The sequence below is a fragment of the Fundulus heteroclitus genome, chromosome 18 (assembly GCF_011125445.2).
Source record: "Fundulus heteroclitus isolate FHET01 chromosome 18, MU-UCD_Fhet_4.1, whole genome shotgun sequence".
NCBI lineage: Eukaryota > Metazoa > Chordata > Actinopteri > Cyprinodontiformes > Fundulidae > Fundulus > Fundulus heteroclitus.
Window position 1 is genome coordinate 20,477,694 of NC_046378.1, and position 24,559 is coordinate 20,502,252.

Consider the following 24,559-nt stretch of genomic DNA (forward strand, 5'->3'; position numbering starts at 1 on the left):
CATTCAACCGTGTCCCCCGAGGGATCCTGTGGGGGGTACTCCGGGAGTATGAAGTACCGGGCCCTTTAATAAGGGATGTCAGGTCTCTGTACGACCGGTGTCAGAGTCTGGTCCGCATTGCCGGCAGTAAGTCGGACTCGTTTCCGGTGAGAGTTGGACTCCGCCAAGGTTGCCCTTTGTCACCGATTCTGTTCATAACTTTTATGGACAGAATTTCTAGGCGCAGCCAAGGTGTTGAGGGGATCCGTTTTGGTGACCTTAGGATTGCGTCTCTGCTATTCGCGGATGACGTGGTCCTATTGGCTTCATCAGGGCGTGATCTACAGCTCTCACTGGAGCGGTTCGCAGCCGAGTGTGAAGCGGCCGGGATGAAAATCAGTGCCTCCAAATCCGAGACCATGGTCTTGAACCGGAAAAGGGTAGAGTGCCTCCTCCGGTTGGGGAGGATGTGCTGCCCCTAGTGGAGGAGTTCAAGTATCTTGTGGTCTTGTTCACGAATGAGGGGAAGATGGAGCGGGAGATCGACAGGCGGATTGGTGCAGCGTCTGCTGTGAAGCGGGCGCTGTACCGATCCGTTGTGGTGAAGAAAGAGCTGAGCCAAAAGGCGAAGCTCTCGATTTACCCGTCGATCTACGTTCCTACCCTCATCTATGGTCACGAGCTTTGGGTCGTGGCCGAAAGAACGAGATCCCGGATACAAGCGGCTGAAATGAGTTTTCTCCGTAGTGTGTCTGGGCTCTCCCTTAGAGATAGGGTGAGGAGCTCAGTCATCCGGGGAGGACTCAGAGTAGAGCCGCTGCTCCTCCACGTCGAGAGGAGCCAGTTGAGGTGGCTCGGGCATCTGGTCAGGATGCCTCCTGGACGCCTCCCTGGTGAGGTGTTCCGGGCACGTCCCACCGGGAGGAGGCCCAGGGGAAGACCCAGGACACGCTGGAGGGACTATGTCTCTCGGCTGGCCAGGGAACGCCTTGGGATTCCTCCTGAGGAGCTGGCCCAAGTGGCCGGGGAGAGGGACGTCTGGGCCTCCCTACAGAAGCTGCTGCCCCCACGACCTGACCCCGGATAAGCGGAAGAAAACGGATGGATGGATGGATGGATGGATGGATGGATGGATGGATGGATGGATGGATGGATGGATGGATGGATGGATGGATGGATGGATGGATGGATGGATGGAACCATCGTTATCTTATTATGTCTTCCATTACTCTTGAAATGTTTGCCTGGTAGACAGTAATGTGACATGGGTATGGGATTGGTGAGAGGAGCAACACAAAGGAAACATATTAAAATTAAAACGCAATTGGAGCTAAAAAAACAAAAAAACAGTTGTAAGACAGGAAATAATTCAGTTTAAAAATCAAAAGATTCAAATTTGGGAATTCAATTGTGGGATTTTCTCTCTTTTTTTGCAACATGCAAAAAGAATTACTGATTAAATTTCCTGATTTAAATGACCCACATGCACTACCTCAAGAAAGCAGAAGTATGTATGAACAGTGCATGGCTTGGGCTGCATGGTAAAAAAAAAAAAAAACATGATGGTGAGCTGCAGTAAAACATTGTTTGCACTACTTCCATAAACAAAACTGTCACAAATGCAGCTGAAAGACGAAACGTGACAGCCAGCATGTCAACGTGATCTCTTCTACTGATCTGCAAATGTGGTTTAAAACTCATCAGGGAGGATTAAACAGGCTAACCACGTGAATTCCAATGTCTTTGTTTTGATCTCTTATCAGTCCAACTGCCTGGGCTGCATAAAGGCAAGGAGTGATTGAACTGAAATAGCTGGAAAAAAGAGACATCTGTACATCCAGTAACTGGAGGGAGGGGAGTAGTAATAAAATTTACTGGCAGTGGCTGACACCTGTTTCCAGAGTGAACCAAGCCTCTGAATATTGTCACTTACTCACTGCTCCTCTTACTGCAGACCTGTTTTCAGATCAGAAGGCTGTTTCACAAAACCAAGATAAAGGATTAATCCAGATATCCTGGCTGAATAAAGCCTCGATTTGGTTTCCCAAAAGCAGTAGCACATAAATTACCATGCCAATTTATTCTGTGCAGCTAGCCTGCTCCAGACCAGATTTACAGCCAGGCTTAGTTGATCCTGGTGGTGCCTTCCCTGTTCAGTCAGCGGTCACTCCGATCGCAAACCAATTTATTTTGTCAGTGATTGCGTTTGTTTGTGTGTCTTTTTTTTATCAGCACATCCATTGTATCATCAGAGAAACTGTGATCAACCTCATGGTCTCCTGAAGAAAGCTGGGGGCGGGTTTTACCTGAATTACTTAAACCTTGCATGACATAGTCGCATCTACTGAGTCTGGATTGGCCTTCGTGAAAGGCCAATCCATTTAATTCCTACTTGCTTTTATTCTGTTTTATTTTGCTATATTTTAATCATGTAAAGCACTTTGCATTGTCTTTGTACTGAATTGTGCTATACAAATAAATTTGCCTTGCCTTGCCTAAAGCCAGGATGCTCTGATCACACTCTGTCAAGCCTAGCTTTATCTCTTATCCTGGATTTCTGAATTCTGCTTTTGTGAAACAGCCATCAGATCAGAGTGCATTTACAACAATACATCCTGATAATATGTAACACAGCCCAGCTGTGAATGTTCAACAATAGAGAATACATTTAACCCACAGGTAAGGAGATTTTATCAGTGTTTCTCGTATAGTGGGGTGCGCCCCCTGGTGTGGACAAGAAGGCATTACAAGGAGAGCGTAAGAATAGCATCGCTTTTTTTGTCCAGAAAATACAGGCCTTCTAAATCCTTCTAAACAGCACCCCCTGTTGTTTGGTCTGTACCTGTAGTCAGTAGTAAGACCAGGAAGGGATTATCTGTAATCATCAGAACAACAGCTTAATTTCATTGAGGAAAATTATGGTTGTCTGTGGATTGTTAATATTAATGAACTAAAATAGTAAAAAACTCAATGAAACTGATGTTTAGCTTTAATACTAATGGCTTGATATTATTTTTGCCAATTTTAGGTATCTGAATTGTATTGATGATGAGGTTCATGGTGTGTTGAAAGTAATGTGTTACATATTAGGAATTTATCAGTCAGGCTTATTTGTTATTTTACATTTTCTGGTCATTCACTTGGATAAATAATTTTTTTTTGACAGCGCTGTTTTTCTGTATATAGGCAACTATACGAGGGTAATTGTTACTAAGCCTGCCCTGGATGCACTAATTTTGTTGTTTAGTTTTTTTATCCTACATACATTGCCCTGTTAGATTCCTGCAGCTAAGCTTTGATTTGCATTTAGATTTCAATAAGGATTATTGATAACATGCCTCTGCAGTTTGACTTTTTGCACCATTGCAATACTTAAAGCAACCATTCATCATGTCTTCTGCTCCAACAAACACATGCTAATGCTCAGTAGTGCACATATATGGTTCTTTAATATACAATCATATTCAATAAATTGGAACATGGGTTCCAATGAGACTCATTTTTCAGATTAAAAGTACCTTTTGAGAATAAGAATCTTTAAGCAACTAACTAAAAAATTTAATTTTTGTTATCTGTTTGTTGTAGGGTAATATTCTAATCTTAAGTGTTGCATTTTCATTATATATAAGTAAAAAATAATCATTATTATTAAATAAGGGCTTTAAAATATCAGTCTGGAAGAAATTAATCTATATGTGTTTATCTTAGTTAATTGGGAAACAAATTGACTTTTGTTAATATTCTAATTGAATATGACTGTATTTGCATTGAACTATAATGTATTAATTTTCAATGGGCATTTGCGATTGAAACAGTTAGCCTGTTCCAAAATTTTCAACATTGATATCTCACTAAAACATTATAATCAAAATGGCCTCTGGAAAATTTTATTTTTGGGGTGGTGATGTAGTGCGGGTAGTCTAAGCCTTTGTCCTTGATGGCATTTCTTAAACTACTTTTGTACTTTAAGTAGTTTTGAAGCAGTACTTTTATGCTTTTACTTGAGTAAAAACCTTGAGTTGGTACTTCAACTTCCACGTAGTGTTTAATCCCTCGTATCTATACTCCTGCCTGAGTAATAAATGTGAATACTTTTGACACCTCCGCCCATGAGTAAAAATCAGCTCTGTGTTTGTCTGTGAACATGCGATTAGGTGATGTTCCTGTACCAGAGATGTGCTGCTTGCAGATGTTGGAAGACAGGCTCCTTGGCGTTTTTTCTTCCAGGATCAGATTCAGTCTTTCAAGCAGAGGTACAGCCCTTTGTTGGAGCAGAGCCGTCATTGTAATGTTTGGCTTATACTCACTGCACTGGACCAGGCCGTAGTTCTTGAACCAAAAGTGTCCACAAAGTACTGCCTAAACAGCCACATAGAACATGATGAGGTTAACAATGGAAGTTGGACCTCATCCTGACAATTCATCACAAAGTCAAACATATAATTTTAGAACAAGGTTGAAATATGTTATGGATTCAGTTGTTTTTATATATATTCAGTTGTATGTAATAGTAAATCTTTCGAGCATATTCGTGAGTTCTCACCTGGGCAGTGTTAGCGCGCAGCTGAGAAAGATGTCTGACAAAATGGAGCAAGGTGAGAGCAGAATCCACCTCTGTCTGCGTGGAAAGGCACTGCTCCCACATTTCTCTGTATCTCAGCTCTCTATCCTGGAAACCCAATGATTTTATCAGTATCATACGACCATTAGTGTTACTGTCAAGAACAAATCTAGAATGGCTGAAGCATTGTTTTTATTTAAAAACAGCTGTGTTGTCATAAATAAGCCCAGAAACAACTTTTCGAACCATCACATGGAGGTTTGTAGACCACTCCCCTGACTGGGACGTTCGTTTCTCATTGTCTTGTTGCAGCTGATCCATGCAGACATCCAGCTTATCGAGGCCAGACGTGAGCGTTGAGTGCCATGCACACTGCTGGTCCCATTCCTCTTCATCGCCTACACATGAATATCCATACCTTTTTATGCTGCGATTCAAACAAGACATTGTAAACCGGCATTATATGTTTCTTTTGCCAGCTTGGAAGTGGTTTTACCGCACGTAAGGATGTCTAAGACATGTGGGGGCAAGACTAGAGCCAAGGATGAGCGCTGGGCTGCTTTCCTCTGGACCTCCGTTAGTGCAGCATCCTGCATCTCGATGGCCGCCTCCTTCAGCTGCTTCGCTGACCACTGGACCTACAGGAATATACACGCACCATTCGTTCAAGCTTCCCGAATGCAAGCACACACACACATCCTCGTTTAAAGTCCAAAGAACAGTGATACAGTCACTGTCGTTTCCGCATTCACTTTCAAGATCTAGAAGCTTTACAAGAACACGGTTCCAAACGTTTATTTTCCCTTTTCCACATGTTCTAAAGCTTCAATCCCCTTAAATCTCTTCCTCTGTAAAGCACTAACCTCTTCTTTATTAACAGGATAAAAACTCCACCCTGCTGACCTGATGGGAATCCACATCTGTGACTCTGTGGAGATGCTGTAATAAAGCCGAGTCCAGATCAGCGAGGACGTCTTCCTCACGCTGCCTCTGCTGCTGCCAGAAGGTGTTTCTCACACACATCTCTCTCTGCAGCGCCTCCACCTGACACAGAATGGAAAACAGACACATGAGTAAGATGCCCTTCAGTTCGCCAACTCTTCAAATATCACCTGAGTGAAGTTGGCCCCCCCACCCTCTTCAAATCAGACAAAATTGGTGCCAAACGTTTGTGCTACGTTTGTGCTGGTTTGTGCAGCAAAAATTTTAGTTTGTGCCCCTATCATTTTAAAGATATAAACAAATGTTTTTAGAGGTCATCAAAGGTCAACCAGCCCCCCCACCTTCTTCCAATCAGACGAAATTGGTGTCAATTGGTGTCAATCAACTCGACTCCGTTTGTGCTGGTTTGTGCAGCAAAAGTTTTCATCTGTGCTGCTTTGGTTTTGAGGATATTAATGAAAAGGTAAAGGTCAAAAGGTCAACCAGCCCCCCCCCCCCCCCCCCCCCCCCCACACACACACACACACACACACACCTTCATTAAATCAAAATTGGTGTCAAACGTTTGTGCTACGTTTGTGCTGATTTGTGCAGCAAAAGTTTTCGTTTGTTGATTGACACCAATTGACACCAATTTCATTTGATTTGAAGAAGGTGGGGGGGCTGGTTGACCTTTGATTACCTCTAAAAACATTTGTTTATATCTTTAAAATGATAGCGGCACAAACAAAAAATTTTGCTGCACAAACCAGCACAAACATAGCACAAACGTTTGGCACCAATTTTGTTTGATTTGAAGAGGGGGGGGGGGGGGCAACTTCACTCAGGTTCAAATATCTCCTTTCTTCCACTGTGGAATATCCTCCATGGCGCAATATTAACTAAATTAGGATGTGTAATTTAGGATTTGACCCCCCCCCCCCCACACACACACACACACACACACACACACACCTGTACACCATCAGTTTGCTCTGCCATCATCAACCAGAATGAAGATGTCACAGGCACAATGTTTTTCCTGGACAGATCCAGCCTCGCTCCAACTACTGGGGCCAGCAGCCCGGTCACTGGATCCACAGCCTGAGCTCCGTAACGGATCGCCACCAGGCCTGTGAGGCGCAAACGGGTGCATGAGTCACAGCACCTTAACGGAAATTACTAATAAGGTAGAGAATGTGGCAAATAAAATTTTCAATCAACATAACTTTTCCTTTTGGGTCTTCCATGGTTCCAGCCAAAGGTATTGCATTCCCAGAGACAGGATCCCTCTGGGACCCGAGCACAGGAACGCTTAGACCAGATCCCATAGGGTCAGGATACTCCTTACCCAAGAGAGCTGGCAGACTCACATCTGAATCCGGCAGAGGCATTTCACCTAATGAGGAAAAAGACAGACTTCAGTGCTTTGTTTTATGATATTTATATGCTAAAATATGAAATCACCATATTTTCTACATGTTTATCTGTGTTTGGTGGTCGGCGGGGGGAGGGTCTTCAACTTAAATGGCATCAATGCAGAGTGATTAATGTGTTCAAATAAAATTAGACAGAATTAAGCATAACAAGATTGTTACTAAATAGTTCTCAAACAAATGTATAGATAATATGATGATGAGAGCCAGTTTCTCTGGGTGTGAGACGGCTCCTTCCAGGTAAGGAGTGAGTCTCTGCTTCAAGAGGAGTAATGTTGGCATCTAGGTGTCTTGTTTATGATTGATGGTGGGATTGACCAGTGGATTTATAGATGGCTTTAAGCCTCTTCTGCAGCAATGCAGTGTGTGGTAGTAAGGAAAGTTAAGCCAAAAAAGCCCTAATTTTTTATCTTAAAATATGGGTCATAACTCTTGGAAAGTGTTGCTGTGGAGAGGTGGGTCTGAGTTTCCTTATTGGACCTTTGATGTTTGCCACTGGATCAAGACAAAAAAAAAATGAATGGATTATTAAGTTGAGCACTTAAGACTATACTGCCCCTATAGTCAGACATTGTGGTTTTCTAAACTTCAGTTAATATATTTGATCAACCGGTAGAAGCAGATCCAACACACATTACATTGAGGTCTACTTATTACTCTCTTCTCTTCTCCAAGCTATTGCTACTCTTTCCAGGCCTGTCATTTAAAAATACTAAAAGCCTTTACACTATTCATGAACTGAGACACATAAAGGTCAAGTGTAAATACTCTGGGTTTGGAAAAATGTGTTCCATAGGCTTCTGACTCAATGAAATGTCAGGCTATTAGAATAAAGGCGCGTGTGTCAAAACAAGTCTATGGGCGTCTCATTGGCCCGCTCTGTCTTATTTCAAAACAAACATGGCAGATAATATATATATATACACACACACACATGCTTACATTTTTTATTTTTTGTATGCAACAGAGGCAAGAACGTTAAGGCTGCACGGAGGACTACAGGGAGCAGCTTTCCCTCCACCTGAGACATCTACACATCACAATGCAGGAGGAGGGCGCTTTACATCATGAATAACTCCACCCGTCCTGCAGCAGGCAGCTGAGGAGCATCCAGAACACGACCACCAGGCTCAGAAACCGTTTCTACCCTGCAGTCATTAGACTGTTGAACTCGAGCCGCACCTAATTCAGCTACATCCCTTTTTCTTTTTCTTTTAAATATTAAGCTTCTTGAACTGAGACCTGAGTCCAAATTTCGTACCACAAAGATACAAATGTATGCTGGTATGACAATAATAATCCTTGAATCCTTGAATCTTGTCATATTTTAATGTCGGTTATACAAATAAGAAAATACTAAATCTTTTTAGAACATAACCATCACATTATTAGAAGTATCAGGACTTTTGTGCAAACAAATGTGTGACTTTAGTCTTGCAGTTTTCTGACTTTATTCTCATAATATTACGGCTCTATTATTGCATTGTTATTTATTCTTGTACACAATATTAGAACTTTGTTCTCATAATTTCCGGGGAGAACAAAATCATATTAGGGTGTAGATTAATGAAAATAAAATATTGGCAATGAAGAAGTACATTTTCACAAAAAAAATGTATTATAATTGAATTAATTTCAAATACTTGCAAGAAAAGAACTTAGAGGTTCTCTGATCTCAAACTCATAAAAATTATTTTCCACAATTAAAAGCATACATTTGCCAGATTAAAACTAGAGTATTCTCTGACATCTTATTTTGTGACCCCAAGTGGTGTCTTGCGAACCCCCACCCCACCCCCCACCCAAGGGTCCCGATCCACACTTTGAGAACCCCTGCCTTAGAAAAGGGGGTCCCTTTGCCTCAAGGGTCTTTAGATAAAGTTCCAAAAAACAGTAAAAAACAAAGCAACTGGACTTGTTTTCCGTAGTTGAAGACGTTTCGCTTCCTCTCCAGAACGAGAAACAATTGTTACTCCACATTACTCCAGACTTTTTGAATTGAGAAAGCTTCCTGGAGAGAAGGCGAAACGTCTTCAACTACGGAAAACAAGTCCAGTTGCTTTGTTTTTTACTTTTTTTGGAATGACCATGACCTGGATGACTGAGAATCTTCACCAGCATTTAGATAAAGTTAAATAAATTACATATATATATTGGAGCACATGGGGTGTTCAGTGTTCCTAAGGCGGATTGTATCTGACGTTTGAAAATAACCCCTCATTTAACAGATCATGGCCTCCTTCAACTCAAGTCATAATTACCACCCACTGATCCTCTTTTTTTGTTTTTACTGCAATATAGCGTTTTCTTCTTTTACTGATCTTATCGGGTTTTGGTATATTATTGCTATTTGCAGCTGAAAATAAAAGCTGATGCAGGATATGCAACAGAAAATGGAGGAAAACACTGTAGTGGGGGAAGGGGGGGGGTTAATTTTTCACTAATATTTCTTACCCAGTATCCCACCATCCTCCTGGAGACCCAGAGCCCAGTCAAGCAGCATCTCAAACCTGGTCCACACCTGCAGCCCACAGTGCAGACTCCTCCCCCAGGCCTGCTCCAGCTCCTTGCTCGCCGTCAGAAGATCATCCAGTCGGCCGGTCATGTTCTCGTTGCCTGGATGGCTCTGCATAGTTTGCAGAGTTGGATCTGAACCCCATTCATCAGTTAGCGGCTTCAGGAGGTCCAGTGTTTTATGCATCTCAGACAGAACCTGAGCCAAATGAATTCTTCTGTCACTTTTTTCTTTATGAAATAATGTAACAACGGAATGGTTTTGAAAGTCTGTGGTTGTCTCATTTATTTGTTATGTAGTTTTCAGAAAACATAGCTCACAGGAGCATAAGGAAAACTGAACTCTATCCTCACAACTTGCCGAGTTCTTGTTCTGGTATTCAGAAACGAATTGAATGCTGGACCAAATATGCTGAACTTCCTTTATTATTATTTCCTTTATTTGGCAATAAAGCTGATTCTGATTCAAAGGTTTACAGTTATTGACGTACCTTGCTGTCCAGTACAGTTTGGTATCCTCCGGCATGAGGCGCCAGCTGTCCGGCCCTCATGGTGGCTCCTCCGACCCTCACCATTCGCCCACTTAGAGGTTCGGTGAAGACCTCGCCCAGCAGTGCGCCACCTACTGGCTGTACATCTCCTGCAGGACAAGCAGAACGAGTCAAAATGACAAAATTACTGTAACTTAGGTCATAAGAGACGTGTAGCAGTATTCACCTGTTACCCGATCTAAACTGACTCCAACAGTGAGCACAATGTTCCCAGTCCTGGAGTCCAGCATGGGATACCCAATTTGTATTGGCTGCAGCAGGCGGGAGAGTGGGCAGATATGTAATCCTCCTAGTGGGTAAACGAGTCCAGTCTGTGGGTGAATAGTTACTGCCAGGGTGGGAACTGGGACGCCTGTGTCTGGATCTGCCATAGGCATCCCCAGCTGCAGCCTCTGTCCTGGTTTTAGGCCTTTGAGACGAATGCCAGGCTGGGGCTGCTCTGAGTGGCAGGAAGTGGGATAAGGGAGGAAGGGAAGGAGGGGACTATCCCACTTTCTCGTGTCACCTGATATAAAAAAGAAAATAGCAAACAGGTTATTTTGTCAGGTTACAATCACAATCTTCATTATGTTTAATTTGGATTTCATGTGATAGACCAGTGCGCTAAGGAAGGCGATTCCTTAAAGTGGTGATTTGAAAGAAAAATTATAAATTCTCTGAAAAACTTTTTCAAATAAAAATCTGAAAAAAATTGATATAATTTTGTCCCCTAAATAAACACTTTGTTGAATCACCTTTCGCTGCAATTACATCTGCAACCTTTTCGTGGTTTCACCTGGCTCTCAATTAAGAAATATAATCAAAATTTAAATAGAAATATTTTTCTTGTAAATATGAATAGACACATTTTCACCAAAAGAGGAAGACATGGCTGGATTGATGTAAATAAGCACGGTATTGATCTGGATACTCAGTCAAGTGTTCGTCAGAGGGGGTAGAAACTGTCTTTGTGGCAGCTGTTTATTGTAAATATCGCTAAGCAGCGCCAACCTGAAGGTAAAAGTCCGTTTGTGTGCAGGAAATAATTGTCATCGTAATATCCATACAGTATATTCCAGGGAAATTTGTCCCATCCCTCAGGGTGCAGCGGGCCGTCACTGTGCATTATGGGGCTAAGGGTCTTGATCAGGGACCCTGGGTGGCAATCTGTGCACTGCAAAAAGGAACTAAAAGTAAATAAAATGTGTAATGAAATTAGTGTAATTGCCCTTGATTTGAACATGTGCATAAGATTATCTGCCAATGGAATAACCACTTTGCACTTAAAATAGTTACAACTGATCTCCATCATCTTATTTCAAGTGCAGCATATCTAATTATCTTATTTTAAGGGTAAACATACTCATTCCATTGGTAGGTCGTTTTATTTACCTACTGAAATCAAGGACAAATTACACTCATTACTTTTTTTTCCCCCTTTTTGCAGTGTGGGAGTCTGCTCTCTAACCACTAGGCCACCACCCCCCACCCATGTGTCGGGTCTGCAGAGATATTGGCTGCCCTTTTCTCTACCCTAGACCTGTACACGTCCTGGATGCAGGGAAGGACAGTGGCCATCATAAAGCCATGATCTCAGTCTGATAGAAAATTTGTGGGAGAAAGTGTACAGGCCAAGGTAACCCACACACCTGACTGCTTTACAACAGCTCTGTCAGGAGAAAACTCCAGCAAGCTATTGTGAGAAGCTTGTGGAAGGAAACCTAGAACCTTTGGCCCAATTTATATACATTACATATACAATTTAAAAGGCAATTCTATCAAACACTGAGGAATATGTACATTAACTTCAGAGTTTGAAGAAAGTGTTGTAGTCATCTAGCTAAAAAAAAAATCTTAAAACAATTATCTGCTGGCATTTAGCAAATAGAAATAATTGCAGGTATTTCTTACTTAGCCAGAACGGGAAAAGTTTAGTCCAATTTATAGTCAAGACAGTGAGAAACAGGTTAAGTCTTCTTCTTTTTTTTTTTTTACAGCTAATGTAAACACATGTTTTCATCACTACATGTCCCACATATAAGTTAAAAAAAATTAGAGTATATGCATTTGTACTTAATTGCCATATCAAAAATACAGCTAAATATTTAGTATTTTTGATTCACCTTTAGGAAGCATAGCAAACTGATTTTAATGAAATTCACTTCATTTATATTACCAGTGTAGTCTTCTCTTTTATTTTATTTAGCACAGCATATGTTATAGGACAGAAGCAGCAGGGTTACCTGTGCAAAGGTCAGTGGCGGGCACTAATGTAGAACTGACAGGATCATAGGACACGTTGCCAACGATGGGTAAAACTCTGCCGGTCTGTGGGTGAAGGAAATAATCAGGCGGCACTGCCATGGTGTGGCCGCTGCTCAGCAACATGTGGCTGTGAGCGTTTGGCCTTATCAGCCCGGTGACTGGATCGCAGTGGACCGCCGCAGGGACACGCAGAGACCCGTCAGGACCTGAGAGGAGGCAGAAATGGGATATATTCTGAATCTTTAACCACAAATCTTGATGATCCACTTTTAAAAACAGCATTGTGCTTTGTGCAAAGTAAAAATATATTGGAATGAAAAATAAAATGTTTATTCAAATCAGTTTTTCCTTAGGCTTTAGGGTTTTATCTATTCTGTCGCAGCACAGATCTTCGTCAGAAGATGGTGCTGTTTCTATAACATTAAAGAAGACCTTCACAGTGTTCCAGCCACTGAGCTATATAATACGCTGGAGTGCTGATTTTGCCGAAAAACTGAAGTCACTGGCCGCCATCTTGCTACTCCCTACTCTCACAGAATCCCATAGGATTTGGTTGCAACAACAAGCAGTTTTCTGGCTAATTGAAAACGTTTCACTGGTAGTTCTACAGTCAGTGGATGTACTAACACTATCAACTACTAGGAAATTAGGTGCTGAAATATTTTACATGTTATTCATATTAAGTATATATATATATATATATTAGGGCTGGGCAAGTTAACGCGTTAATTTCGCGTTAATTCATTAGACTATTAACGGCGATATTTATTTTATCGCGCATTAACGCATGTTGCTCATATGCTTTCAGTCAGTGTCAGTCAGCACGCGCTGACTGCAGCGCGCTGTCACGGCAGCACTCTCCCGCCCCCCTCCCCTCTCGTACATGGCTCAGCGGCGCCAGCCAATCAGCACACAGGCTCAGCCTGGCCCGCCCACTCAGCTCTCACACAAACTTAATACACAAGTTTTTGTGCTGAGAGAGACCACAGCAGCGAAAAAGCATGAACAGAGGAAGTAGCACCGTTTGGCTTTATTTTAATACCGCAAATGAAATCAAGCTGTATGTTTTGTAAAAAGCCGGTTCATTTCAGTGGAAACACAACAAATTTCTCTAAGCACGTGAAAAAACATGAAAACGTCGAGCCCCAGAAACGGAGAGAGGAGACGAAACTTCTGTCACTGCCCCGACAGACCCACAGACTGACGTCACTGACTGAGGCGTTTCAGTCCTCCATGGAACATCCAGGTAGATCAGTGGATGGATGGATGGATGGATGGATGTTACTGGAGCCCACACATAACATGTAATTAAGACCTTGAAAGAACCCAGTACATATATTAAAAAGTGTTATTTAAGATAAGATAACATTAGCTAATCCTTTTTTTATCCCACGACGGGGAAATTTATAGGATTAAAGCAACAGGCAGGTGCACACAACACAGAGAAAATCACATAAGGATTGAAATATATAAGAGGTGGATTAGCGAAAAAACACTGAACATAACATTATTATTATTATTATTATTATTATTATTATTTAATTGTAATAATAAAATAAAAACCACAAAACCCAAAAGGTTAACAGTTTCATGATACATCAAGCTTAGGGACTGGCTAATATACAGCAGGTCAAAAAAGGCCATATTTTGGCTGCAGTGCTTGTTCTCTTATGAAGAAAAGATCAACTAGTGCACTAAATTCAATAGATGGGTTGAAAATATCCAGTATAAAATAAGTGCTACAAATGTTACAACACTTTTGTTCATATGGCAGCAGAACATTAAAATAAAAGTGCTCTTTACACTACTTTTGAATTCATTCTTGGAGTTTGTAAATACAATGCGATTCTTGGAGTTTGTAAATACTTCTTGGAGTTTGTAAATACAATGCGATTAATCGCGATTAATCAGGGCGATTAATCAGGGCGATTAATCGCGATTAAATATTTTAATCGTTGCCCAGCCCTAATATATATATATATATATATATATATATATATATATATATATATATATATATATATATGTATATAAGTATGTGTATATATGTATACATATATGTAAATATATGTTTTTGTATACTGTTATTTATATATTTATAAATGTTATAAATATATATATTTAAATGAATAAAATGCTAAATATTTCAGCACATGACTTTCTCAGTACTTGATAGTTTTAGAACATAACATAAAAGTATATGGCATTTGACATTTTTAAAGTTTTAAGACCCCCCTAAACATGAGAAAATCCTCGTTATTCGATGCTGTAGCGCACATATTCCCTAGTTACTGGGGGAAAATAGGGAGTACCAATATGGCGGCTGGTGGCTTCAAAGCGACTCGTTCTTACAGCGGGCGATTAGCACTCCAGTGTATAATATAGCTCAGTGGTTCCAGCGCCACACAGATAATAGTGAAGGGTTTCCATTTGCATGGCTCATCGACTCACCAAAGAAGTCCTCTTTGGTCAGCACGGCTCCCGTGTCAGGGCAGAGCAGCTTGGCCCCTGTGCCTTCACCCAGAAGCCCCCACGCTCCCTGACGGTGGCACTCTGTCGCCACCAGCTCTCCCATTTCATCAACGAGGGTCGTCAGCTTTTGGGTCCAACTTAATGCAAGACATGTTATATTAAAAAATTAAAGGCAGTTGTTGGATTTGTGGTTCTAATCCTGATTAAAAACAATGGACAAATCTTCACATTTGCTGTTGTAGGTCACAGGAGGACCGGTTTCCATTGGAAAGCTTGGACAGCAGTCTGGTGCACTCCCGGAGCCAACTTGAAAACATACCGTAGACCCGCTGCTTGGCCTGCTGCTCTCGCCTCAGAACCTAGAAAAAAAAACACCTGAATGAAATGTAGCCATCCCCTTCAGTAGGTTATTCATTTTAGTGCTTTGGCCACTAAGACTTGCAGTGTTTTGTATGGAAGCCCATTTCTGCCACTCTGATGGAAAAAAAAACTTGTTTTTAATAATTATGAGATAGCTAAGGCATAATAATGATAAATAATCTCATAAAGTGACTATTCCAGCCATGCAACACTTCTTGACACTGTGAGATTCTCCCACAACTTGAAAGATTTCAAAATGTATACAGTAAAAGCACTTCAGAAGTATTGCTTAATGATGTTAGCAAAATCCACTTCTGTCTATCAAGCCAAACGTCTCACTCATGTCCTCACAAGTCAGGGGAGCCATTCAAAGCCATCTCATAATTGAGAGATAGCTAAGTCTTAATTATGAGATACAAGATTTATTTATTTATTGTTAGGTTATCAGAGTGGTGGAAATGGTTTCCCTTAGTACCATGGCTTTGGATTTCTTGCTGCTGCATATTAAAACATTACAGGAAATGCACTGTTACAAAATTAAACCTGTTTTTGATTCAGTTACTTTACCTTGCAAAAGGTAACCACAAACCTCAACAAACAAACATATTTATATTATTTCAAGTAGAGCAAACTTAGTGATATTGAACATATACATATATATATTTCCATCCATCCATTTTCCAAACCGCTTATTCCCTCATGGGGTCGCTGGTGCCTATTTCCAGCGTTCACTGGGCGAGAGGCAGGGTACACCCTGGACAGGTCGCCAGTCTGTCGCAGGACAACACAGAGAGACAAACAACCACTCTCACACACACCTAAGGACAATTTGGAGAAGCCAATCAACCTAACAGTCATGTTTTTGGACTGTGGGAGGAAGCCGGAGTACCCGGAGGGAACCCACGCATGCACAGGGAGAAGATGCAAACTCCATGCAGAAAGACCCAGGGGTGTACTCGAACCCAGGACCTTCTTGCTGCAAGGCAACAGCGCTACCCACTGCGCCACTGTGCAGCCCATATATATATATATATATATATATATATATATATATATATATATATATATATATATATATATATATATATATATATATATATATATATATATATATATATATATATATATATATATCTATATATATACATATACATATATATAATATAATATTGAAACTGACAAACAGTTGTCTGTGATTTTACTTTGCCTTATAAAAGTATTCATGCATCTTTAAGTTTGTCTTAAAATTACATGATATTTAGATTTCATGTGATAGGAAAAATATATACATATTTAACAACCACAAAGCTGAAATACTTGGATTTAATGCCTTTTAATGGGTTTAATAAAATCCATTAAAAGCCATGCGGGGGACAAAGAGGGTGTTCTGACCTAATTGTGATAGAATATTAAACTAGGAACCTAAATGGTTCAAATAAAGGCATACCCATCATGAGAATGACCCAAACAAAGTCTAGATCTACAGCAGAGAACCTGCAGCACGACTTAAAATGTGTGTCCAGAGATGCATTCAATCCAAGCTGACATGTGCAGACCACAATCATTTTAGTTTTAGCTTCAGTCATATTGAGACAGGACTACAGTTTTTATCTGCTAGATCAGAGGTCTGCCACCAGCGGTTCCAGAGCTGCAAGTGGCTCTTTGGCTCCGTGGCTCCCTTAATATATTCAGCAATAGAATATTGCCCTTATTTGGTTTTTGTTTCACTCTTTTGTTGTGTAACTCTGACAAAGCTTGAGCTTTTCTGAATAGAAGAATTTACAGGCATTTCAGTTTTCAGATGTGTAAAACTGGTGCACTGCAAAAACAGATCTAAAAATAAGTAAAATGTTCTCAAAGTTAGTGTTTTAATCCTTGATTTGAGCAGGTAAATAAGATTATGTGCCAACGGAATGAGTATTTCTACCCCTAAAATAAGATAATAAGACATCCTGCACTTGAAATAAGCAGATGGGGATGAATTGTTCCTATTTTAAGTGCAAAAATTTTATTCCATTGGCAAATCATCTTATTTACCTGCTCAAATCAAGGACAAATAAACTAATTTTAAAGAATATCTTACTTATTTCTAGTTCCGTTTTTGCAGTGTGGTGACGTATCCTTAACGGTTTCCAGCTGTGATTTCAGAGAAAAGTGCTTACACAAAGTATGGACTTGGCAGAGATGGGGCTTGCCACCCTTTTCAGATTTATTACTCTAAAAAAAACTTTGAAAACTGTGTTTTCATTAAATTGATTAAAGTAAATTTTTCCAATATGACAAAATGCATAAAAGATCAGGGCGCCCATGGAGTACTTTTTGAAAGGCACTGTATCAAGAGGCTTGGAAACTACCTCCATCTGATTGTCAAGCAAAGTTCGTAGCTGGGAGGCCAAAGACCTCCGTCGCCCCACTTCCTTCTCCATCTCTTTCCTCATCCTCTCGTACGCTTCCCCCGCCCTCTCCTCAGCAATCATGCCTGGTGGGTGGAGCAGCTGTAATTTCCCAAGGACTCCCTGATACATCTCCTTTACCTGGACCAACACATCAGAAACAAACTCATCATAAAACTGTCGTAATCTGAGCCTACCATCATACTGAACGTCTCAAATCCTCAGGAGACATGAGCGTTTTTTGCACCGCCTTCTTTTCTTGCATCGTTATCACTTCGCTTCTTTAGGGCTGAAACCTAAATCTGTTCTCTAAACTGCATCCAGCTAATTAAGCACGAAGGACACGGGACAAAGAGAGGTACAAAAGGGGAAAACAGGCCTTCATATGTGATACTTGGCTGTTTCAATGGACCTGAATGTTATCTGGGAAACGTATATGAGGAGGGACGGCGAAAGAGAAGAAGTATGTGACCAAATTGGATCAGGGCTTGTGGGAAATCAAATTAAAGTGTTTACTGGGGCTTTTCTTTACTTTTTCCCCCGAGATTCCAGCCTCAACCTGAGATGAAAATCTAAATAAATAGGAATAATTCAACAGGAAATTACAGAACATGTGCCTTTTTAAGTTTTTTTTTTTCTCACACAAAACACTAAGATAAAAAAATTCAAGAAAAATACCCGGATGCTAAAAGAGGAATTGTTTTTACTAAATAAATGGGCAAATGAAGTCTTATTGATGTTCCAAGTTTTGTGTGTTAGTGTTAGTGCACACTCTTCAAATACAATACGATGTCCGCAAAACATGCCTGTCACAATACATCACAGCTTTCTGTGCTTTCTCATAATGAGCCCTGGACTATCATGTACTGGTCCTTTCTGAGCTTCAAATGAGGTCCAAATGGACTCGTATTGAATGGTTAGGCTTAATATTGTCAATTGTTATTGTAATGGATCTAAAAAGTGTAATTACACAAACAAGTTGAGAAGTGTGATGTTTATTTTCAAGGATTCTCCATATGTCCAGTTTATACCACTTATCCAGATCTAGAGTCAACTCTTGCCTTTACTGATTTCTTTTTTTTTTTTTTCTGTCGAGTCCCGATTTCAAGCGGAATATTTCCCGATATGATAACCTTGGGTAAAAATAGTACATGTTTAGATGATGATAATATTAACACAAAAAATCTAAATAAAACAAAAATGGACTAATGCTTTCATGTAAGAAATGTAACAAATATTCTATATTATGTAACTAATATAATATTATGTAACAAATATTCCAACTATTTATGTCATAGACACAAAAAATGGTGTGTGTAACATCCCATTGTCCTTTTGATGATTTTAATTCAAACAGTTAAACATTTAAAAACCCTATAAATTTAGAAGTAGTTTAAGTATTGTAAGTTTAATTGTCCCTTGTTGTCATTCTGGGTCTTTAAAGCGAAAGACAAGTATGACTAGCTAACACTTAGTCGGGCTATCTACTCAGGCTGCAGGCACTTTTAGCTTGCCAACCATCGTTTCAGTCTGGGTAGGCTCAGTCTCTTTGGTCTAAAACCTACTGGACTAATAACACCGTGGGAAGCGGGAGTTGAGGATGCGTCACTCTTAGCGCCAGAATTGCCCATAATGCAGCAGTTATGTTACCATGACAGTCAAGATGGCGGCCTCAACAAAGCGATGTTTTAATGATGCCCGTTATCACTGCAAAAACGGATCTAAAAAAAAAAGTAAAATGTTCTTAAAGTTTGTGTATTTGTCCTTGATTTGAGCAGGTAAATAATATGATTTGCCAATGGAATAAGACTTTTGCCCTTAAAATAGGAACAACTCATCTCTATCATCTTATTTCAAGTGCAGGATGTCTAATTATCTTATTTTAGGGGTCAAAATACTCATTCCATTGGAATAATAATCTTATTTACCTGCTTAAATCAAGGACAAATACACTAACTTTAAGAACATTTTACTTATTTTTAGATCCATTTTTGCAGTGTGGATAAGCTAGATATAATAAAACCTCAACAACTGGCTGCTCTGCGGGCTAAAACAGAGCGTGTCACTTGGAGTTTGCGTCACAGCCATAGTTATCTGATTGGTTCTAACTTGTTTCCGCTGACCCTGATAACCCATGTTTACAGCCTAAGTCAGTCTGGCTGGCGATTCTAGCTGAACACTATTCAGTTTTTTTATATCGCTGGCAAAAACTACAACACATCTCTGGCATCCTATCACCATCAAGCTGCCTTAAGATTCTTGTAGAAAACAACAATAGAGGCAGGTGCAGCATCCAACATTGAGAGACAGAAGCGACAGGCTGACGTGTGTGTTAAGGATAAAAGATGAAACCAGTGAGTCAGATAACATGTTCAATTTGCATATAATTCCAGACCTTTGTACCTCAGTTGTGAGCTTCCCCAGCCTTGTAGTGACAGACAGGTTTTGTTTGAGCAGGAGGCTATAGAAGGTGTTGCTGCTGAAAGCCTCCAAATCCACCTGGTGTTCGTAATCCCAGAACTCGTTTGAGTCATCCAGGCAGCCTGCTTTCCACAAAGACAGCAGATAATGGCGAAAAAGAGACATGATGAAGATATAAAATGTATTTTGAATCACCTAAAGAAATGACTTCTAAGAACTTGTACAGTGTTGTGCAAAAGCAATGTTAACCGTAATACATTTAGTGACGTTGCAACCGCAAACTTTAACGTATGCATGTTTCAGCAAGTTTGAATCTGTTGCAGTATGATATGCTTATATGTAGTCAGCTCCTCCAGTCAGTACTTTGCTAAACAACCTTTTGTCCTTTTTTATGCACGTCTCCACCAGCTTTACACATTAAAAGATTTCTATCTCTCTCTCTCCCCACCCTCCCTCTTTACAAAATAGCTGGAGCTGAATCAGACTAGATCAGGGGTGTGCAACCTGCGGCTCCTTGGACCGTCCACAGTGGCTCTTAATAACTTTGGCTGCAAATTATATTTTTATCATGGTATTTAAATGTAATAATGATAATAAATGTAGGTTTTAGCAGTTTTTTTCTTGCAATAATTGTTTTTAAGTTTCACAACAGAATGATGCTAAAAATGGCAGTAATATTTAATTTTAAATCAATATTTTCTCATTATGTTTTTTCACATTATCCACAAATATCAATCCATCCTCTGTTTTAAAACCTCAAAATAGACATAAAAGGGCGTTTCTTTGACAATGACAACATATTTCCTACAGTAGACCTTTATCAAAAATTATTACTTTTTTCAAAAGGCCAGGCAACATTTGCGGCTCTGAACGAGTTTAATTCATGTGGACAGTAGGCAAAATGGATATTTAGATTGTAAAGATTGCAGGCCCCTGGACTAGATGGATACATGGCAACAGTTTCCCAGTTTTACCACGTATGTTGACTAGCTAAAGAAGAGCAGGTCATGGTCATTCCAAAAAAATATTTTTTTTTGGAATGAATCAGGACTTCTTCTGGAATTCTTTCAAAATAACTTCCTTCTTTATCTTCTATCATAACTTAATCTTACTGTAAACTTCACAACACCTACGTTCCTTGGCCTGAATGATGCTGTTAGTTCACAAATCTAACAGCCCCTCCGAGGCCTTCAGAGATCAGTTGTGTTTTTCTTCTGCTTGCGTCGCAATTTTTCACAACCATGTGTTGTTCTACCTAGTGGTTCAACCGAATACACTGGAGATCAAAGATTGTAATGGTAAACAACGTGGACAAATGTAAGGGATATAAACTCTTTTGCCAGGTAACTTTAAATAAGCTAGCCGTCCTTTCGTGTGTACACCTGTTTTGGAACATCTAGTTCTGCTGGGTTTTTCTTCGTATTGATACCAGATGCCGAACAATAATAAACTTAACAAAAAAAAAAAAAAAACACTCTTTTAATGGGGAACCTGGGCTGTTTTCCCTTTCAATGTTAGTCACCAAGCACGTGGGATCAGCTTCATGACGTCAATCTTTTTCATCAGTAACTGATTGGAGGGGTGCACCACCCAAAAGTCAATATCGGTGTTACGTAAGAAGCCACCGGGGTCTTCGAAGGCTGTCCCTCTGTGTTTAGACAGGATGTGGGGTCGAATGCATGTCATGAAAAAAAAAAAGGGCCCGATGGCTTTTGATCAATGAGTAAACGACCAGAATATTCCACCTGGCTGAACGGAGTCCTTCATTAGTCTAGCTTGTTGATTTCGATGGGTCTTCCTCATCGTGAACACCCTCGAGCCTTTTGATGCATAGTCATCCATTTGGAAGGCCAGCTGCATCGACCGATACCTCGCTTTGATAGGCTTCTTTTCCGGCCACCCATACTCCTGGAACATAATCTACACAGCAAAATACATGTTTTAATGGCATTTTATATTATTTGCACACATCTATTGGCCCTATGTGCTTAAAAAAAAACTAACCAGCACTGCGACACACAAACAGAGAAGGACCACAGCTCCAAAAAGCAGCCCGCCGGTCACCAGCCAGTCCGGTCGAAGTAGAAGATCACGTCTTCTGCTGATACCCATCTGGGTCAAATGTCGTGGGATGGTTGGGAAGAAAGGCCCAGCTTCATAACACTGGCCCCCTGCAGGCATCACTCGCACATACTGAGAGGAATCAGAAACTGTAGTTTATAACTCGGGTCAAAAAACTGATCAGGCAATATGCGAACATTTCTGATATGGTTCTATGACTATCTACGTATCAGTGTTTTAGCCCTGTTTTAAATATGATGATGGAGAGCTGGACACGTGGTAACAGAGCATAATCATTTGTTTGAAATGATGAAGTATTTAGCAATTACACCCCAGATTATATCAATAAATGTTCAGTAGGATTTCAGTTAAATGATTGACAAGAGATTTTATAATTTTCTTTTCTCTTCATGAACAGCTTCACACATCTTCACAAGGGCCTCCCTTCTTCCAGCAACATATAATTACTTTTAGCTGCATCAGCAACACTGGAGGTTTGAATTTCTGAGCAGCCTTCAATTACGTGTGGAGGATGATGGAGGAGGAACTGCAAATAGTTGCATCTAGCTGACCGAGCTACGTGAGAAAGCACCGATTACAGTGTGCTATGACCTCAATGGAAAATTTACACCCCGACCATCTTTTACTAATGTCCATTACTTTCAGGAAACATCTGTGAAACTGCTATCCTGATACTACGGCGTATAGCTGGGTTCATGTCAATGCCGTGCTGAAGATGATTTAGACTTTCATCACTCATCAGCAGTAGCTGGTGACAATCTGACATGACAAGATTCTTGCATTGCACATTTTTTATATATAGGGCTGGTAAAATGTATTAATTACTCTACAGGTGCTTTTTGCATTTTGATCATCCAACAAATTTGGCCAGACGGAGATAACATGAGTAAATGCAGAAAACAGTTTTTTAATATAATAACTAACAATTAATCTTTTATATCATTGTGGGGGAAAAATGGCTTATTGTTTTTTGTTTTTTACTTCAGACACTTTGGAGGGTTTTTGAGCTTGAACAGCCTGTTTAAATTCATGGCCCAGATTCCCAATATGATTTACTGTAATTTATTGAGACTGAGGCATGATGTGTTGCTTCTTTTTCTTTTTGCATATTTCATGTCGTCAGACAGGTATTTAGGCTAATTCTTGATTTCATGGGTCTGATAGGAATCAGGTAGGAAACTGATAGGAAACTGAACAATTTAGTGTTGCTACTAAAACTCAGTAATATAACGGGGGTAGTTTTTAAATGTGGTTATGCTGGTTTATCCTTTAGTAATTTTCTTGCTGCTTTTTCTATTTACTCATGTAAGCTTTATCTTTAATAAAATTGTGTTTGATGAGTTGAGACATTTACAAAAAAGCAAAAAGAGAAGAAATGTCCAGGGGGGAAATACCTTTTTCTTGAAATAAACTCAATTTGGGTTTCAAAACAAACTAAAAAGTGAAGTAAAAACATTTTTTTTCTGTGTTCCGTATTCTCCCAAATTGCATCTTAGCCTATCTTGTGCCTTGTGAAAAACTTGATTGTGACACCTATAAACAATTAGATCTGGACACAAACAAGAGGCTTTTATCAAATATCAAAACTCAAAAGCAATACCATAGCATGTTCTGACATCCGGAACTAATTATTTTTCTTAAAATACATTCATAAAGTAACATAGTTAATATTTGAAGTGAAGTTCACCATGTGTTTATGCTGATTGCTGCTAAGTGTGAAGACGTAAACTCCCGGATGGCTGAAGACCACCGAGAAGAAGGTGGGAGGAGTCCAGGACAGAGTCAGCTGTTCTTCCAGCAACCTGAATGTGCCCCAGTCAAAATTACTGTTTGTGTTGTAGAGATTTTCTCTGAAAGATGTGCAGATAGAATAAAAAAACATGTCAAAAAGAGAAGCAGTAAAATACTTAGAACAGACAATCCTTGATTCATCAAGCATCTGACTTACACATCATAGAGTGGGTAATGACGTGCGTTGATGGTGAACAGCAAAATATCCCCCAGATGGAGACATGTTGTCGGGTTGAGAACGCCGGATCTACGCGACAGACTCTGTCCTTCAATATCAATCAAGTCTTGCTTCCATTGTCTGAAATGAACTTCTCCTTTTCCATCGCTGATATTTTCCACACCGCTGACCTCGTCCAATACCTCATAATCGTCGTCTGCAAATCAGACACGCGGATCATTACTGTAATCATTTAGTTTGCGCGCTTTGAGAATTTCCTTGTATTCATTATTACTGCCATTGGTGCGGCAGAGACAAACCGGCTGAGCTCTGTGTGGTGTCTGAAAACAGTCTCTGAATTTCCTCTGGGAGGCCGCTGAGCAGGCCGAAGAATCCTGCTTCTGCATTCGTGACACAGACGAAGAAGAAAAAGGAGGTCATGAGTGTAACAGGGAACCACAAAGAAAACAGTCGCTGGATAGAAAACCCCCATTGTGCATGTGTCCATAATTGTTCTAAAGTGCGTCTCCACCTGTTGTCTGAACAATGTAGACAGGATGTGAGGATTTGTGATGGTTGTTGCACTGCAAAGCCCCATGGGAATCCCACCTCGCAAAAATCGTCTCCGGCACTCTGCCTGAGACGCTTGACACCTGCATGCAAACAATAACAGTTTG

General features: G+C 40.3%; 1 protein-coding gene across 1 annotated transcript in view; it reads right to left on the bottom strand.

The window, feature by feature from the left end:
- si:dkey-103g5.4 overlaps positions 1-24,559 on the bottom strand; it is a 36,355-nt gene that overhangs the window by 7,916 nt on the left and 3,880 nt on the right. The window contains exons 5-25 of the mRNA XM_036150142.1: positions 24,415-24,535; positions 24,203-24,283; positions 23,883-24,099; positions 23,622-23,784; positions 21,857-22,045; positions 21,598-21,772; positions 19,835-19,974; positions 17,393-17,572; positions 14,907-15,037; positions 14,658-14,815; positions 12,185-12,412; positions 10,129-10,467; positions 9,903-10,051; positions 9,352-9,610; positions 6,690-6,860; positions 6,437-6,594; positions 5,444-5,584; positions 5,037-5,178; positions 4,787-4,938; positions 4,523-4,648; positions 4,149-4,338 (exon numbers count right to left, since the gene is read on the bottom strand). Coding sequence (XP_036006035.1) covers positions 4,149-4,338; positions 4,523-4,648; positions 4,787-4,938; positions 5,037-5,178; positions 5,444-5,584; positions 6,437-6,594; positions 6,690-6,860; positions 9,352-9,610; positions 9,903-10,051; positions 10,129-10,467; positions 12,185-12,412; positions 14,658-14,815; positions 14,907-15,037; positions 17,393-17,572; positions 19,835-19,974; positions 21,598-21,772; positions 21,857-22,045; positions 23,622-23,784; positions 23,883-24,099; positions 24,203-24,283; positions 24,415-24,535 — 3,610 coding nt within the window. The remainder of the gene's footprint in view (positions 1-4,148; positions 4,339-4,522; positions 4,649-4,786; positions 4,939-5,036; positions 5,179-5,443; positions 5,585-6,436; positions 6,595-6,689; positions 6,861-9,351; positions 9,611-9,902; positions 10,052-10,128; positions 10,468-12,184; positions 12,413-14,657; positions 14,816-14,906; positions 15,038-17,392; positions 17,573-19,834; positions 19,975-21,597; positions 21,773-21,856; positions 22,046-23,621; positions 23,785-23,882; positions 24,100-24,202; positions 24,284-24,414; positions 24,536-24,559) is intronic.